This window comes from Leptopilina heterotoma, unplaced genomic scaffold, assembly GCF_015476425.1.
Source record: "Leptopilina heterotoma isolate Lh14 unplaced genomic scaffold, ASM1547642v1 Lhet_10, whole genome shotgun sequence".
Classification (NCBI taxonomy): Eukaryota; Metazoa; Arthropoda; class Insecta; order Hymenoptera; family Figitidae; genus Leptopilina; species Leptopilina heterotoma.
This window is the reverse complement of record NW_025110813.1, coordinates 651,121-666,080: the sequence shown is the minus strand read 5'-3', so window position 1 is coordinate 666,080 and position 14,960 is coordinate 651,121. Positions and strand designations below refer to the sequence as shown.

Here is a 14,960-nt window from a genome sequence, read left to right as displayed (position 1 = left end):
TTGAAAAAAAAGAAGAGAGATTTCTTTGGGCACCCAATGTAGAGAGAAAGCAAAGCTAAGAGCTGGAATAAAAATGATAATGCAGCGAAAAATTCCAGCAGCATTCGTCGCTCGCTCGAGAAAATAATATCTATTGTGTCAGTCAGCGACTCTTTCTCTTCTAAAGGAAGAACCGTCTTCTTTCTTTCATTCTTTCTCTCTTAGTCTCTCTTTTCTTTTTTTCTTTTTTCTTTTCACCCTCTCCTTTTTCTACCCTACTCTACTTTTTACTTTATTTTCTCCTCTTTTTTCTTTTCTACATTTTTTCTATTTTTTCTATTTTTTCCGTCTTCTGTTTTTAGCCTTTTCCCATTTTTTTGTCTTTTTTTCTCCCTTTTTCTATTTTCTCCTTTTTGTATTTTTCCGCTTTTATTTTTTTCTACCTTTTTCTATTTTCTCCTTTTTTGTAATTTTTACACTTGTTTATTTTTTCTCCCTTTTTCTATTTTCTCCTTTTTGTACTTCTCCGCTTTTCCTTTTTTTCTACCTTTTTCTATTTTCTCCTTTTTGTATTTTTCCGCTTTTCTTTTTTTCTACCTTTTTCTATTTTCTTCTTCTTCTTGTATTTTTCCGCTTTTCTATTTTCTCCCTTCTTCCATTTTTTCCACCTTTTTATTTTTTACACATTTTTCCGCTTTTTTCTTTTTCCTCCCTTTTTCTATTTTTTCCTTTTTTGTATTTTTTCCGCCTTTTTCTTCTTTCTCCTTAAATTCCTTCATTTTCATTTTTATCCATTTTTCAATTTTTTTTGTCTTTTTCTTTGTTTCTTTTTCTTTTTTCTGAATTTTTTCCTCCATTTTATAAATTTTTTTTTTTTGCTTTTTCTACTTTTTAGCCTTTTTCTTTCTTTTTATTTTTCCATTTTATTCGCCTTTTTTTCTCATTTTTTTACCATCTCCACTTTTTTCTAATTTTTTCCTGTTTCTGCCGTTTTTACTTTCTTCATTTTTTCGCCTTTTTCTTTTTTCAAAATTCTTCTTTTTTTTACCATTTTTCTTCTATTTTGTTTTTTTACATTTTTTTCACCTTTTTCTTTTTTCCTTTTTCCGACTTTTTTTTCCTATTTTTTTTTGTTTTGTTTTTGCTTCTCCCTTTTTCTTAATTTCCCCTCCTCTTCTCTATTTTATTTATTTTTACCCATTTTTTCTGACCGTTTACCATTTTTCTTTCTTATTCTATTTTTCTTCCATTTTTTCTCAGGCCATTATTTTTGTCTCCCTTTTTTCTGATGACTCTATTTCACTTTTTCTCGCGCACTGGCGGCAATCCGCCCTTTTTTTCGAGAATGCACTACTTTATATATCAACCAAGACAGTGAGTACGTATTTTCCACTACAAGTTTCTTTCTTTCGTTTTTTTTCATCCTTCCTTCCTTCGTTGAAATCTGCCACGATTTACTGCCATGACTTATTTTCTTTATATCAGAAAATTGACTGGTCGATTCGTGCGCCAAATAGTTTGTACTCGGCTTTTCACCTAATATCCACAAACGTGTCTTCATTTCGCTAAAACTCGTAGAGACATTTTTCAAGAAAATCCCTGGAGAATAGTTTTTTTTTCTTTTAAAACCATTGGTACTTAAAAAATAAAATTTTTTTTAAACAAATAATTAAATATTTCGAAAAATATTTCAATAATTCGAGAAATGTTACAACAATTCGAAAAATTTTCTTTTCTTATTTTTATTTTAATCCTATTATTCATTTTATTTTTACGAAAAATTAACAATAACGTAGGTAATGTGTTTAAATATTGCATCGCGATATCATTCACCGGTTGAATGATTGTCGTTCGCGTTTATAACGAGTTTCAAAAGAGAACAAAAAATGCAATCCAACTGGAAAATCCAAAGGAATTTTGGTTTTTCATTGTTTTTTATGGAATCTATACGTAACAAAGTGCACTTTCAATTCAACAGGTGTCATTTGAGACAATTCAGAAGTGGGCGTAGTACCGAGCGTCTACTCTCAATTAAGGTTACTGATGCGGGAGGTCAAGGTTTTCGAAAGATATATTATTTCGTTCATAAAAATTTTCTTCTTCCTTTATAGTGCGAACAAAAAAAAAAAAAAAAAAAAAATTGTGAACGACTTTTGTACTTCAACGGAATAAAAAAAACCCTCTATAATTATATATTCAAACCATATCATTGGTATTTTTTTCAAAAAAATATTATTTCACATTATTCTTAGTTTTTAATATTACATAATTAATTATATAGTAATAAAAAATAATTTCTATAATCAATTATACATTATTCTACTAAAAATGATTATTATACTATTATTTATTATATATTATTATATAAATTATATAATAAATATTATTTTATTTATAAGAATGATATGTTTTTAATAATTTTATTAAATTAATATTAAATAATTAATTATTTAAATATTAATATTATTAATTGTATTAAATTTTAATAATTGCATTATTTAGTTAGCGATTTATCTTCTCTTCTTTATTGTTTTTGTTCTTATTACTATTATTTTTATTATTGAAGTAATTTTAATAATATTGTTGCAAATAATAAAAATAATAATAATAATAATAATAATAAAAAGAAAAAGTTGAAGAAGAGGAAGAAGAGTTTTAACAATTTAATGAATATTAATGCTTCAAATTTGTTGAAATTTGTTTAAAAAATTGTAACTTAAAAATAGGTGCCACTGATATATTATCAATTAATGATTTCCTTTTTGCTGCTACGTGTTAGATAAATTAATTTTCTAAAATAAAATATTGAAATTGTAAATCACTCACCGGTGGTAGACAGCAATTGAGGAATGTACTTTTTCCAGAAAGCACATTGTTTTGCTCTGGGACCGTAACCAATTTCTGTGGAGTTGGTGTCAAGTGTTAAATAGTCCTTTTTGGCAGCTGTGTGTTGCGGCCAACGTACGTCAGTCCAAGATCCATTGTCACCCATATTTGGATTTCTTAAAGAAAAATATAAAACATTAATTAGCATTTAGCGAAAAATATATTTAAAAAATTACAATAATTTTAGAATATTTTTTGAAGAACAGATGATAATTAGTAATATTTTCCTATATTGCAGGTACGCATTAAATTCGTATGATTAAAGATTTATTTATTTTACTTAATAATTATGAATATTAGTAATTAGAAATTAGTAATTATACATTAGTTGCTATTTTCACTATTTATTACATTCTCATAAAAAATGAGAAGATCTTGTTTTATTTACTAAAATCATAAACTTCATACTATATACTAAAATTATTTACTAAAATTTGTGATTTAGTTAATTTATTATTTTCCTACTTTACTATTTATCTGATTTACTGTTTATTGAATTTATTATTTACTTAATTTATTGTTTATTAAATAAATCGTTTACCCAAATTTACTATTTATTTTAATTATGTAAATTGAAGAGAAATGAAAACAGATATAATTTGTAATCAAACAATAATAATAAATAAGATAAATAGTAAATTAGGTAAATAACCATTAAAGTTAATAGTAAATTTATTATTATTTGATTACTAATTATTTTTTGTTTTTTCCCCTTTTAATTTACATATATTTCTTTAGTTTCGAATTTCTTATTATATTTTGAATGATAAAATTAAAATCACAAACTAGCGTTCTTTAGAGCATATAAAATACTCCTTTGTACATGAATTCATGAAAACTGAAGTAACTCTTCACAATTGACGAACGGAATTTTACAGCTCACATCTGCATATTTCACATGTGCGATAAAATTTACATTGAATAAACATGAAGTCTATTGAATATTTTACTTCTCACAAAAACCCATCTTCACGAAAATTTAAAGTAAACAGTGAATAATAACTTTATATTATAATTTACGAAAATAAATATTAATTTTATAATTAAAATGAAATAGAATTCGTAAAAAAGATTAGAAAATGTTTAATTGAAACCAATTATTGAAAATTTATAGAAATATTTTTTTATTAGTTTTTTCTTATGTTCTGTTTCTATTTCTTGTAACTTTCTGTAACTTTTTATAACTTTTGCCTAAACTGTTTGAAAATAGTTTTATTTAACTTTTTAAAACCAATTTCTGTTTCTACGTAATTTCTATAAAATTTTCTATACAAAAATATTCCAAAAAAACATTTTTTTAAATATTCGGGAATATTCTTGAAAATACTGATTATTTTTCGAATTATTTCTCAAATTTTTCCATCATTTTGAAAATCGTGCATTCTTTTGAAATATATTTTTATAAAACATTTCCTCGAAAAAGAATTGAAAAATATATAAAAGAGGTGTCTTGTGTTTTTTTTTTCTTCTCAGTAAAATATGGAGAAAAAAATTAAAAAATTTTTTAGGCAAAATAATCCACATTTCCAAAATTGCTATAAAATTTTCTATACAAAAATATTCCAAAGAAGCTTTTTAAATATTCGGTTAATTTCTTTTAAATTTTTTGTTTTTTGAAAAAAACTAAAAGTATAAATTTAAATATTCAACATAACGATTATTTTCAAATTTTTTCAATTCTTTTTTATAATTTTGAAAATAGTGCAATATTTTGAAAAATATCTTTGAATAATATTTGTCCGAGAAAAATTAAAAAATATATAAAAGAAATGTTTAGAGTTTTTTGGATGTTTAGAGTAAAATTTGGAAAAAACAATAAAGAAATTTTTTTTGTCAAAATATTTCATACTTCCAAAATTTCTATAAAATTGTCTATACAAAAATATTTCAAAAGAACTGAAATATTCCGAAATATTCTTCAATATATTGATTATTTTTAAATTTTTTTTTTTCAAATTTCTTGTTACAATTTTGAAAATCAAGCGATGTTTTAATAAAAACTTCTGAAAAATATTTTCCCCTAAAAAATTGAAAATGATACATAAAAAGAATGTTAATAGTTTTTTTCCCCGTAAAATTATAAAAAAAATGATGGAATTATATTTTTCTGCAAAATATTTCACATTTGGCAAAATATTCCACTTGAATATGGAATATTACAGAAAGATGAGTGAAATTTCTATCTAGTTTTGAGGGCAATTAATAAATTTATATGTACAGATAATATTCGTCGAATATAACTGTCTCGTTGCTTACCCTGTTTTCGCAAAGTTTGCCCAATACTTCATCATTCTCTGTGACAAGCGTTTCTCTTCCTGAGTGTAGTCTTTGGTGGGATCGAGTGGCTCTCCAAAAATATAATTAATTTCATCAGCGTGCATGACACCCGTCCATCTTGGCCAAGGGTTATTTTTCGATCTACAAAATAATTACTGATTACTCACCAAACAACATCAATTTTCTATCGTCAAAAAATAAAAAAAAAGAAACACCATAAATAATGAGAAAAAAATTATCTTTTGTCCCCAGAATTATTTAATTTATTAAATTTATTATTTATTTAATTTATTATTTACTATTATTATTATTGTTTGATTATAAATTATTTTTTGTTTTTACTTCTTTTGATATTAAAGTCTTTCTTTTAAAAGAAATTAAATTAAATTAAATTACTGTTCTTTTTTCTGAAAACTTTTTTTTATTTGTCAGAATTTGTTAAAATTTTATCACAATTTTTTCTCACGTATCAAAAAAATTAATTACAGTTTCTAAATGTAAAATTTAATTTTCTAACTTTAGATTTAATCAAATTGCAATCAGTAATTTATGAAAATGCTTAAAATAAAAAATATTTCGCTCACATTTGAAAGTTCAGAACTTGTGAATAAAAATATTCTCACCTGTGCTTGTAATAATACATATAAACAGTATTTCCCGTCTCGGCGTATCTTCCAGCGAATTCATTAACATTACACGTAAATTGATAATCGCCGACAATTTTATCTAGAGCATTCCGATTGTCATCGGGATCATCGGGATTAACCCAATTCGTATACTCATAAACAATTGCTGTACGTGCAATTTGATTCACGTAGGGATTTAATTCAGTGACTGCTTTAATAAATTCATCTCTCGATACTTTAACATCTTCAGTTCCATCGATTCGAAATAATTCCGTTAAATAGTAAATAATAAAATAAAATCCCTCCTCAGTATTTGAGCCCATAAGAATATTTGCCTTCTTGAATGATTCCGTCAATAGTGTACGTTGCGGCGTATCATCGAGAAAGGAACCATCAATTACAGGAACAAAGGGAAATTCACAAATACCTAAAGTACCCCATTCACTATTGACCAATTCAACTGGATCTTTTATCAGAAGACAATCAATAGCTTCTTGAAGTGCATTTTCATCGTGCGGACAACCAACTGCTTCCGCTAATCGGATACCTCGTATTATCGACTCCTCCCGGGATATTATTGCCCATGGAGCTGTTGGCGAACCCGACTGCATTATTGCCTGATTGAATAGTTGCCTGGACAGAAAAATAAATTTTATTTTAATTTTATCTAATCGAATTTATTTTCCTCTGTACGGAAAACGTTATTATTTAACGAAAAAATAATCATTTTTTGTTCAATTTCTTTGCTGGAAACTAGAAAGAAAATTTTTTGATCTAATCAGATTTATTTTCCTCTGTACAGAAAATTTATTACTTATAAAAAAACAATTTTTAATTCTATTTATTACTGGAAATTGAAAAAAAAATTATTTTGATCGAATCAGATTTATCTTCGTCCATATAGAAAATTTATTAATTATCAAATAATTTTTTATTCACTTTCTTACTGAAAAATACTTTAAAAAATTGATATTAAAGAAAGAAAGTAAAAACAAAATTACAGAAAATATTTTTTCTACATAATTTTATAAAGAAAATTTTTGTTTTCGAATGTAAGCCTCGGATTAAATTTTTGTAGCAAGAAAGTGGTTTTAGTCGATTCAAAGAACGACAATAGTCGAAAAGTCCTGTATTTTATTCAGAATTGTCACAAAAATTTTTTATTTTTATTTCACTAATTTGCAGGAAAATTTATAAATTTAAGCCCTATCCCGATAATATATTCAATTTTAAATTTTTGTAAAATTCAATTATTATTTTCAAATAATTTTATATTTCTTCACATTTTTTTTCAAAATCAAGATTTTTTTTTACAAATTTTATAATAAAAATCTTTAATATAAAAAATACAATTTGTTTCATTAAAATTAGACGAAACTTCTAATTAATTATCTTCGGCAATTTAATTATCTTAAAAAAAAATCTAATTTCAATCCAAATTTTTCATAAACTTAATTTTCTCAGAGTTTCTAAATTTAATGATTTAAAATATTAAGCCTAATAATTTTGATAAATAAATATTTAGGGGAACATAGTCTAGGTCGGCCACCTTTTTGACTTTTGTTTATAACTTTTTTTTAAAAATGAATTTGGACAATTGAAGTATATGGTTGGAAAGTCCTGTTTAATAGGAACATCTTTTCTGTACAAAGTAAATTGATTGGTTTTAAAATGAAAAAGTTATAAAGATTTAAAAAAAAAAAAATTTGTAGTCGAGGTTGGCCATTACAGTCAAGGTCGGCCATGTTTAAAATTCAAAGGGCATTAATCGTTAAAAAATAAAATAACATGTTTGGAGTTACGGAATATTGATTCTTTATTGTTTACAGTTTGTAACTTAATAAAATAACAAAATAATAACAATAAACAATATAAAAAAATAAATATAAATAAAAAAAAATTCTGCACTAAAATATTAATAAAATTAAATAAAAATATTAATAAGATGATCAATTATATTATGAGTTATACAGAATTGCAGTTTTTGCAAATGAAGTAGCTCGTCCTCAACTTTGCGCATTTTAAACACATAGTGGCCGACCTTGACAGTAAGTAACATTACCGAATTGTTGTAACCATAAAGAAATACGTTTCGGGATTCGATTTTTTACTTTGTTTTCCTTTCAACCATGAGTCCCACAAATTTTCTGCATACTTGCCTTGACGATTCAATTTGTTTTTTATCTTTTATTAATGGTTTTTCACATTATGCACAAAACTTTTTTTGAGCTTTTTTCGTACCGACGTCACAGAAAACACAATTTTCGATCCTCCGAAAATGTAATTGAACAAAAAGTTAGGTTACACTAAGATAAGCTTCGACAAGCATGCGTGTAGGTGGCGCTAGTGAACTTGTCCAAAAAATCGCGATGGCCTACCTAGACAGTAGACCAACCTTGACTACATTCCCCTAAATACTGCGATTTTAAATCCTTTGAAATATAATTATTTTTAAAACAAAACAACTGCAATTCTTTCAAAATTTAATTACTTTCAAAGAATTTTAACAAAAATCTTTTTTAAATTAATTATTTTTAATGATTTTAAAATAATTTTTTTCTAAAATTCAGTTACTCAGAAAAAACCTTATTTAAAATAGGTTTAAAATACAATTTGTTTTAAATTCAATTCTACGAAAATTCGACTTTTCAATAATTTTCCATTTAAGTTTATATTCAAAAATTTCAAAAATTTAACTATGCTAAATATGTAATCTTACAATAATTTTGAATTAAAATTTTTAAAAAATTAAGTTCTTCAAAATTTTTAATGAATATTATCAAAATTCATATTTTACAAAATTTCAATTTGAAACCTTGTGAAAATTAATTGTTTCTAATAATTTCTGCTATAATTGTTACGATTTTGAATTATTTTCTAGAATTTTTAACTAAAATTATTCTCTAAATCAATTATTATTAGGAATATTCATTTTTCATTTATATTTTAATAATTTTTCAATTCAAATCTACAGAATTAAAATTACTCAAAAATTTTTTAATTAAATATATTCTATTCCAAAATTTAATCGATTTAAAAAAAAACTTGAATTAAAATTTTTCAAAGAACTTAATTCTTTAGAATTTTTAATCGAAATTATTAAAAATTTAAATTTTACAGAATTTTCATTTGAAACCTTTAGAAATGTAATTATTTCGAAAAATTACTGCTACACCTCTTTCAATATTGAATTATTTTCTAGAATTTTTAACTAAAACTCTTCTATAAATAAATTATTTTTAACAATTTTGATTAAATTTTTTTTCAAAATTCCATTATTTAAAAAAAATTCAAATAAAATCCTTTCAAGAATCAATTTATTTCAATTCACCGATCAAAAAAAAAAAAAAAATAGAACTACAATTTTTCAAGTAATTAAATTCTTCAGAATCATTTTCATAAAGTTTTTTTAGAATTCAATGATTCAAAACAAAGTTAAGTTCACTTAGTCTAAAATTCAATATTGTTTTCAATTCAATATTATAAGACTTTGTATACTTTGTATACTCGAAAATTTTTTAATTAAAACTCAAAATTTAACTAATTTTCAAAAAATTTTAACTAACATTGTTGAAAAAATTAAATTCTTTATAGTTATTAATAAAAATTTTTCAAACTTGAAATTTTAAAACATTTTAATCTGAAACCTTTTAAAATTTTGTTTGTAAAAATTTTTGCTACAACTCTTCAAATATTAAAATATTTTCTAGAATTTTTTTTTAAACTGTTCTCTAAATCAATTACTCTTAATAATTTTTGGAAAGTTCTTCGAGATCTCAATTATTTATACAAAAATTAATTTTCTTTATAAAAATTACAACTTTAACAGTTTATAGTTTTTTTTGAAAAAGTTTTTAAGGTGAAAAAGAAAATTCAATCAAAATAATTGAATAATATAGTAATTATTTAATTTTAATAAAATTTATTTAATATTTTCTAAAAACCAGAATTTTTGTATCATTTTTAGAAATTTGATGTTTCCACTATTTTGGATAAAATACCCCAATTCCCCTAAACTAAATTAAAAAAAAGTTTTTTTTTACTGAATAATGCATTATGTGCAAAAAAGGCAAAAAATTCCCATTTTATTAAAAGTAAGTCGCGTCTTTTGAAAATAATAGGAAAAAAGTCGTAAAAATCATAATCTCCGAAGCCTGCCAATAAAAAGAGAATAATTAAAAATTTAGTTCTCTTGTGTAGCATTTTTTTTTTTTTTTTTTTTTTTGAGAATAATAAAATAAAGAAAGAGATTAATGAGGATTTACCTAGATAGAGGCGACAGTAAGTGCATTGAGACGGAAACTGCACCGGCACTTTCGCCAAAGAGTGTGACGTTGTCGGGATTACCGCCAAAAGCCGCGATATTGTCGTGTACCCACTGAAGTGCCATGAGTTGATCGAAGAGGCCAGCATTGCCTGGCACATCGTATGTTCCAAAGTAAAGAAAACCGAGACTTGCGACTCGATACTGCATTGAAACTAAGATAACGTTCTCCTCAGACACAAGGGTCCTGTGATCGTAGACGTCCAGGGTTGCAGAACCCGAGTAGAAACCACCTAAAAGTAATCTATGGTGATCCAACAACCACCTTCCAACACTGAACAATTTACTTCTTTTTTTTCTAGTTTTTTTATTTTTTTTAATTCAATTAAGTTCAGACTAAAGGCTCTTTTTAATTCAATTTAAGTTCAGCCTAAGTATTTTTTAAATTTAGTTAATTTCCGACTAACGATTTTTTCAAAATTCAATTTAGTTCAGTTTAAGAATTCTTCGTGTGTATTTTTTCTGAATAATTATCATCACTAATAAAAACTAATAATTCAGGGTTGCCATAAATATTTAATTTTATTTTTCCCTGACTTTTCCCTGATTTCCAGACAAAATTTTCACTTTTTCCCTGACCATAAAGAATATTCTGATTCACTCTAAAAATTATTAGATACTCAAAAAAACATTCTATTACATTTACTTACGAATTTCTTAAATTGTAAAATTATTCGCAAACATCAATAACTAAATTTTTAAATAAGTATTTAATTATTATTTTTCCATAGGAATTAAAATTCTACAAAACATTCAAATTCAAACATTTTTAGAATTAAGCAACTTATAAGAATATTATTATAAAACATGAAGATATCAATTACCCCGAGTCGAAGACTCGGAGTGATTGATATTTTCATGTTTTATAAAAATTTTAATTTCCATAAAATTTTTCAAAAAAAAAATTAAATTATTTACAAAAATTATAATAAAATTCTTCACATGGTTTCAATTATTTTTAATACAATTCTAAATAACTTTCTCGAAAAACAAAATTATCTTCAAAAATTTTTTGCAAGAATTAAATTAGGTACATTTCACAAATAATGAAATTCTTCGCTGAAATTTAAAAATTTTCAAAATTTACATTTTTATTACAAGTTTTCAAAAGAATATAATTATTTAAATAAAATGTAATAAAATTCGTTGCAAAAATTCAATTATTTTTACAAGTAATAAAATTTTTAACATGAATTCAATTATTTAAAAAAAATTGATAAAATTCGTTGTAAGAATTCCATTATTTTCATAAATTATAAAATTTTTCTCAGGATTTCAATTATTTATAATACAATTTAAAGTAAATTCCTAGAAAAATGGAATTATTCTCTTAGTTTTTTTGTAAGAATTTAATTACATTTCACGAATATAATGAAATTCTTCCTTGAAATTAAAATATTTTCACAATCTACTTTTTTAATAAAAGTTCTTAAAAGAATTCAATTATTTAAAAAAATGTAATAAAATTCGATGCAGGAATTCAATTATTTTCATAAATTATAAGATTCTTTACATTATTTCAATTATTTAAAAAAAAAATTTTAAAAAATTCATTGCAATAATTCAATTACTTTCATAAATTAATAAAACTCTTCACAAGATTTCAATTATTTTTAATACAATTTTAAGTAAATTCTTCGAAAAATGTAACTATTTTCAAAAATTTTTGTTAAAATTCTTCGAAAGAATTCAATTATGTATTTTATTAATTATGTATTTTTTAAAATTCATGCAAAAATGCTTTTAATATTCAATCATTATCTAAAATTTTAACTAATATTCATTTTCAAATCAATTTTTATTGGAAAATTCTACAAGAATTCAATTATTTAAATTCAAAAATAAATAATTTATTGAATAAATGAATGTTTTTCGAAACTAAATTATCATAAAGAATTTTATCAACAAATTTGAATTTTTTCGAGAAATTTTAATAAAATTTTCAAAAATCATTCAATTTTTTGAGGAATTCAATTAAAATTGTATTAAAAATAATTGAAATTCTATGATGAATTTTATTATTCATGAAAGTAATTGAATTTTTGTAAAAAATGTTATTATTTATGAAAATAATTGAATTATTGCGAAGTTTGCTTAGAATTTTATCAAAAATTTTTTTTGAAATAATTGAATCCTTTTGAAAATTTTTATTAAAACTGTAGATATTGAAAATCATTAAATTGAGAAAAATTTTTTGAAAATAATTGAAATTTTGCAAAGAATTTTTAAAAAATTTTTGAAAATAATTGAAATTAGGAGAAGAATTTTATTATTTTTTAAGATAATTGAATTATGACGAGAATTTTTTTTAATTTTTGAGCATAATTGAACTTTTGCGAAGAATTTTATTACTTTTGAAAATAATTGAATTTTTGCAATTAATTTGTAACTTCTTCAAAATTCAATTTTTCCCAATTACTTAAATAAAAATCCCTGACTTTTCCCTGATTTCCCCGACCTGTGGCAACCCTGTAATATTAAAATAATAATTAAAAATAAATTTAATCCTCTTCCACTTTAATTTTCAAAATTCTTTGAAAAAAATTTTCTTCTCCTCTTAAATTTGACCGAGAGAAAATATAATATTAAGAGGTAATACGAGGCTAATTTTTTGTTATTGGATTTTAATCTTGTGAGTCGCGATTGGCTAAATTATTGGACACAATAAAAATTAATTTCAAATAATTTTGAAACTAATCACTTTTTAGAAAAGAAAAAATGTTGAGTCAAAATTTTTCGTTAAATATATTCCTAAAAGTTTCGAACGTTCAAATAAACGACGATATATTTTTAGAGCTTTTAATTTGTATTTTCTTTTTTATTAAATTATTTTGTTTATTAAAAAACTGATTCTGAAGAAAGTAAATATTTATTTTAATTATTTTTCTTTTTTTGCATAGTAATTTTGAAAAATATTTAAATAGAAACAAAAAAAAGCTATTTAAAAAATTGCAATTTTTGGCTAAACTAAAAAAAATTAAAATATTGACAAAAGATTTTGACTCATCATCACTTTTTCTTAATAGTTTTTAAGTAAATTTCAAAATTATTACCTACAATTGTAGTCTTTGTCCAATTTATTTATTTAAATACGTTGAATACGTTCATGTAAGATTGAACCAATTTTCGAAAAAATTACCAAAATTGGACCAATTATATTTTTTCACGTCTAAAATTGTAAAAACTAATTCCAAACCCGATAATATTGGCACAATATTAAAATTTAATTTCTGCAATTGGTTTCCACAAATTCGAAATGAATTTTACTTTTAAGATTTGACAATTCTTAAGAGAAATTTCACCAAGATTGAGCCAATATTGTTGAGAATTCAGAAATCAATTCAAAATCTGCTTCTACATTTCCGATTGAAAATTAGTTCCGGACTCGTGATGTGGTCCAATTTTATCCAATTGTGGTTCAATATTTAAATTCGATGCTCTACATTCATTCCAACAATCGTCTGGCGTAAAAATAGAGAATAAAAAAAAATTGGAAACTGGAGAATTGAAGACAGAATCACCAAAATTGGGCCAATATTGTTCCACATCTGAGAGTATAGAATTCAAGAATATTCCAAATTTATTTCTACACTTTTGAATTGAAAATTTCTTTCCAAAATCCAATAATTGGATCGATATTTAAATTCGAGACTATAGCCAAATTGATAATCATAATCTTGAGCCAATATTGTCGAGGAAAATATTTCTCCCAATCATGGTAAGTCCCTCGAAATTGGTCCAAATCTACACATGAATCGTATTTGTTTTTTTTCTATAAATATATAATTTACATATTTGAGAGTATTTAAAAAAATTTTTGCGATTTTCATAATAAAAATAATTGCTATGGAAAATAATATTAAGTGGTAATAAGGATAAAAAATAAAAATGGCTAATGATAAATTTTGACTAATAAAAAGAAACTCACCACCGAATATCCATACCATGACAGCGGCATTAGTAGGCCTGGGTTGCGGAACGACAACATTTACATAAAGACAGTCCTCACTAAGTGCTGTATTAGGATTCCACATTGTTGCACCGGCGAAATCCCCAAAGACGGTGTCCAGAATTTGAACACAACTGTTCGGCAGTGTTGTCGCGTTAAGGACTCCTTGCCAAGGTTCTGCTGGCCTTGGATGACGAAACCTCAACGCACCTTGAAAATGCAAAATCAGAATTTCAACAGCAAAAAAAAAAAATCCAAATGATTTACAAAAATCAATTAAGAAATAAATAAAACGAATTACTATCTAAATTTTAATTAGTAAAAACGTTTACTATTTTGAATTATTAACTGAATTTGACTAATTTACTAATTTAAAAGCAAAAAGTGTCACTAATTTAAATTAGTAAAGGAATTACTAATTTAAATTTAGAGAATAAAAAATAGAAATTCGTATTAATTTGTATTACAGGGTTTCCACAAAAATTCTACTTTATTTTTCTCTGACTTTTTCCTGACTTCCAAACAGAATTTCGACTTTTTCCCTGGCCACCATAAAAAGAACTCAAGGAGACCAAAAGATAATTTTTAGAAGCACAAATTTAATTTTAAAACACATCAAGAGTGTCTACTTATTTTAAAAATGAAATTAGTTATTTGCTTCGAATTTTCTTTGACTATTTACGATTGGAAAAGTTTACATTTTTGTTTAGGACTAACGCATCTCAATTTAAAATTGTTTTTCTAGAAATAAAGTAAATTTGTTTTCTAGAGATTATTCACTTATCATTTTAAAAAATTTAAATTATTTTAAAATGAATTTTAGAAAATTTCTCTCCTTTCAAAAATTTTAATTACTTATTTATAAAAAATTTAATTCTTAAACAATTCTAAAAAATTTTTTGAAATTTTATAAAAAATA

The 14,960-nt window shown here is 23.8% G+C and overlaps 1 protein-coding gene across 2 annotated transcripts in view; it reads right to left on the bottom strand.

Moving 5' to 3' along the window:
* LOC122498682 (acetylcholinesterase-like) overlaps nucleotides 1-14,960 on the bottom strand; it is a 149,102-nt gene that overhangs the window by 50,746 nt on the left and 83,396 nt on the right. For both annotated transcript variants that reach the window (XM_043606546.1, XM_043606538.1), the window contains 5 exons: nucleotides 14,021-14,251; nucleotides 10,034-10,325; nucleotides 5,766-6,401; nucleotides 5,122-5,283; nucleotides 2,806-2,981 (listed from right to left, as the gene is read on the bottom strand). In XM_043606546.1, the coding sequence (XP_043462481.1) occupies nucleotides 2,806-2,981; nucleotides 5,122-5,283; nucleotides 5,766-6,401; nucleotides 10,034-10,325; nucleotides 14,021-14,251 (1,497 nt within the window). The remainder of the gene's footprint in view (nucleotides 1-2,805; nucleotides 2,982-5,121; nucleotides 5,284-5,765; nucleotides 6,402-10,033; nucleotides 10,326-14,020; nucleotides 14,252-14,960) is intronic.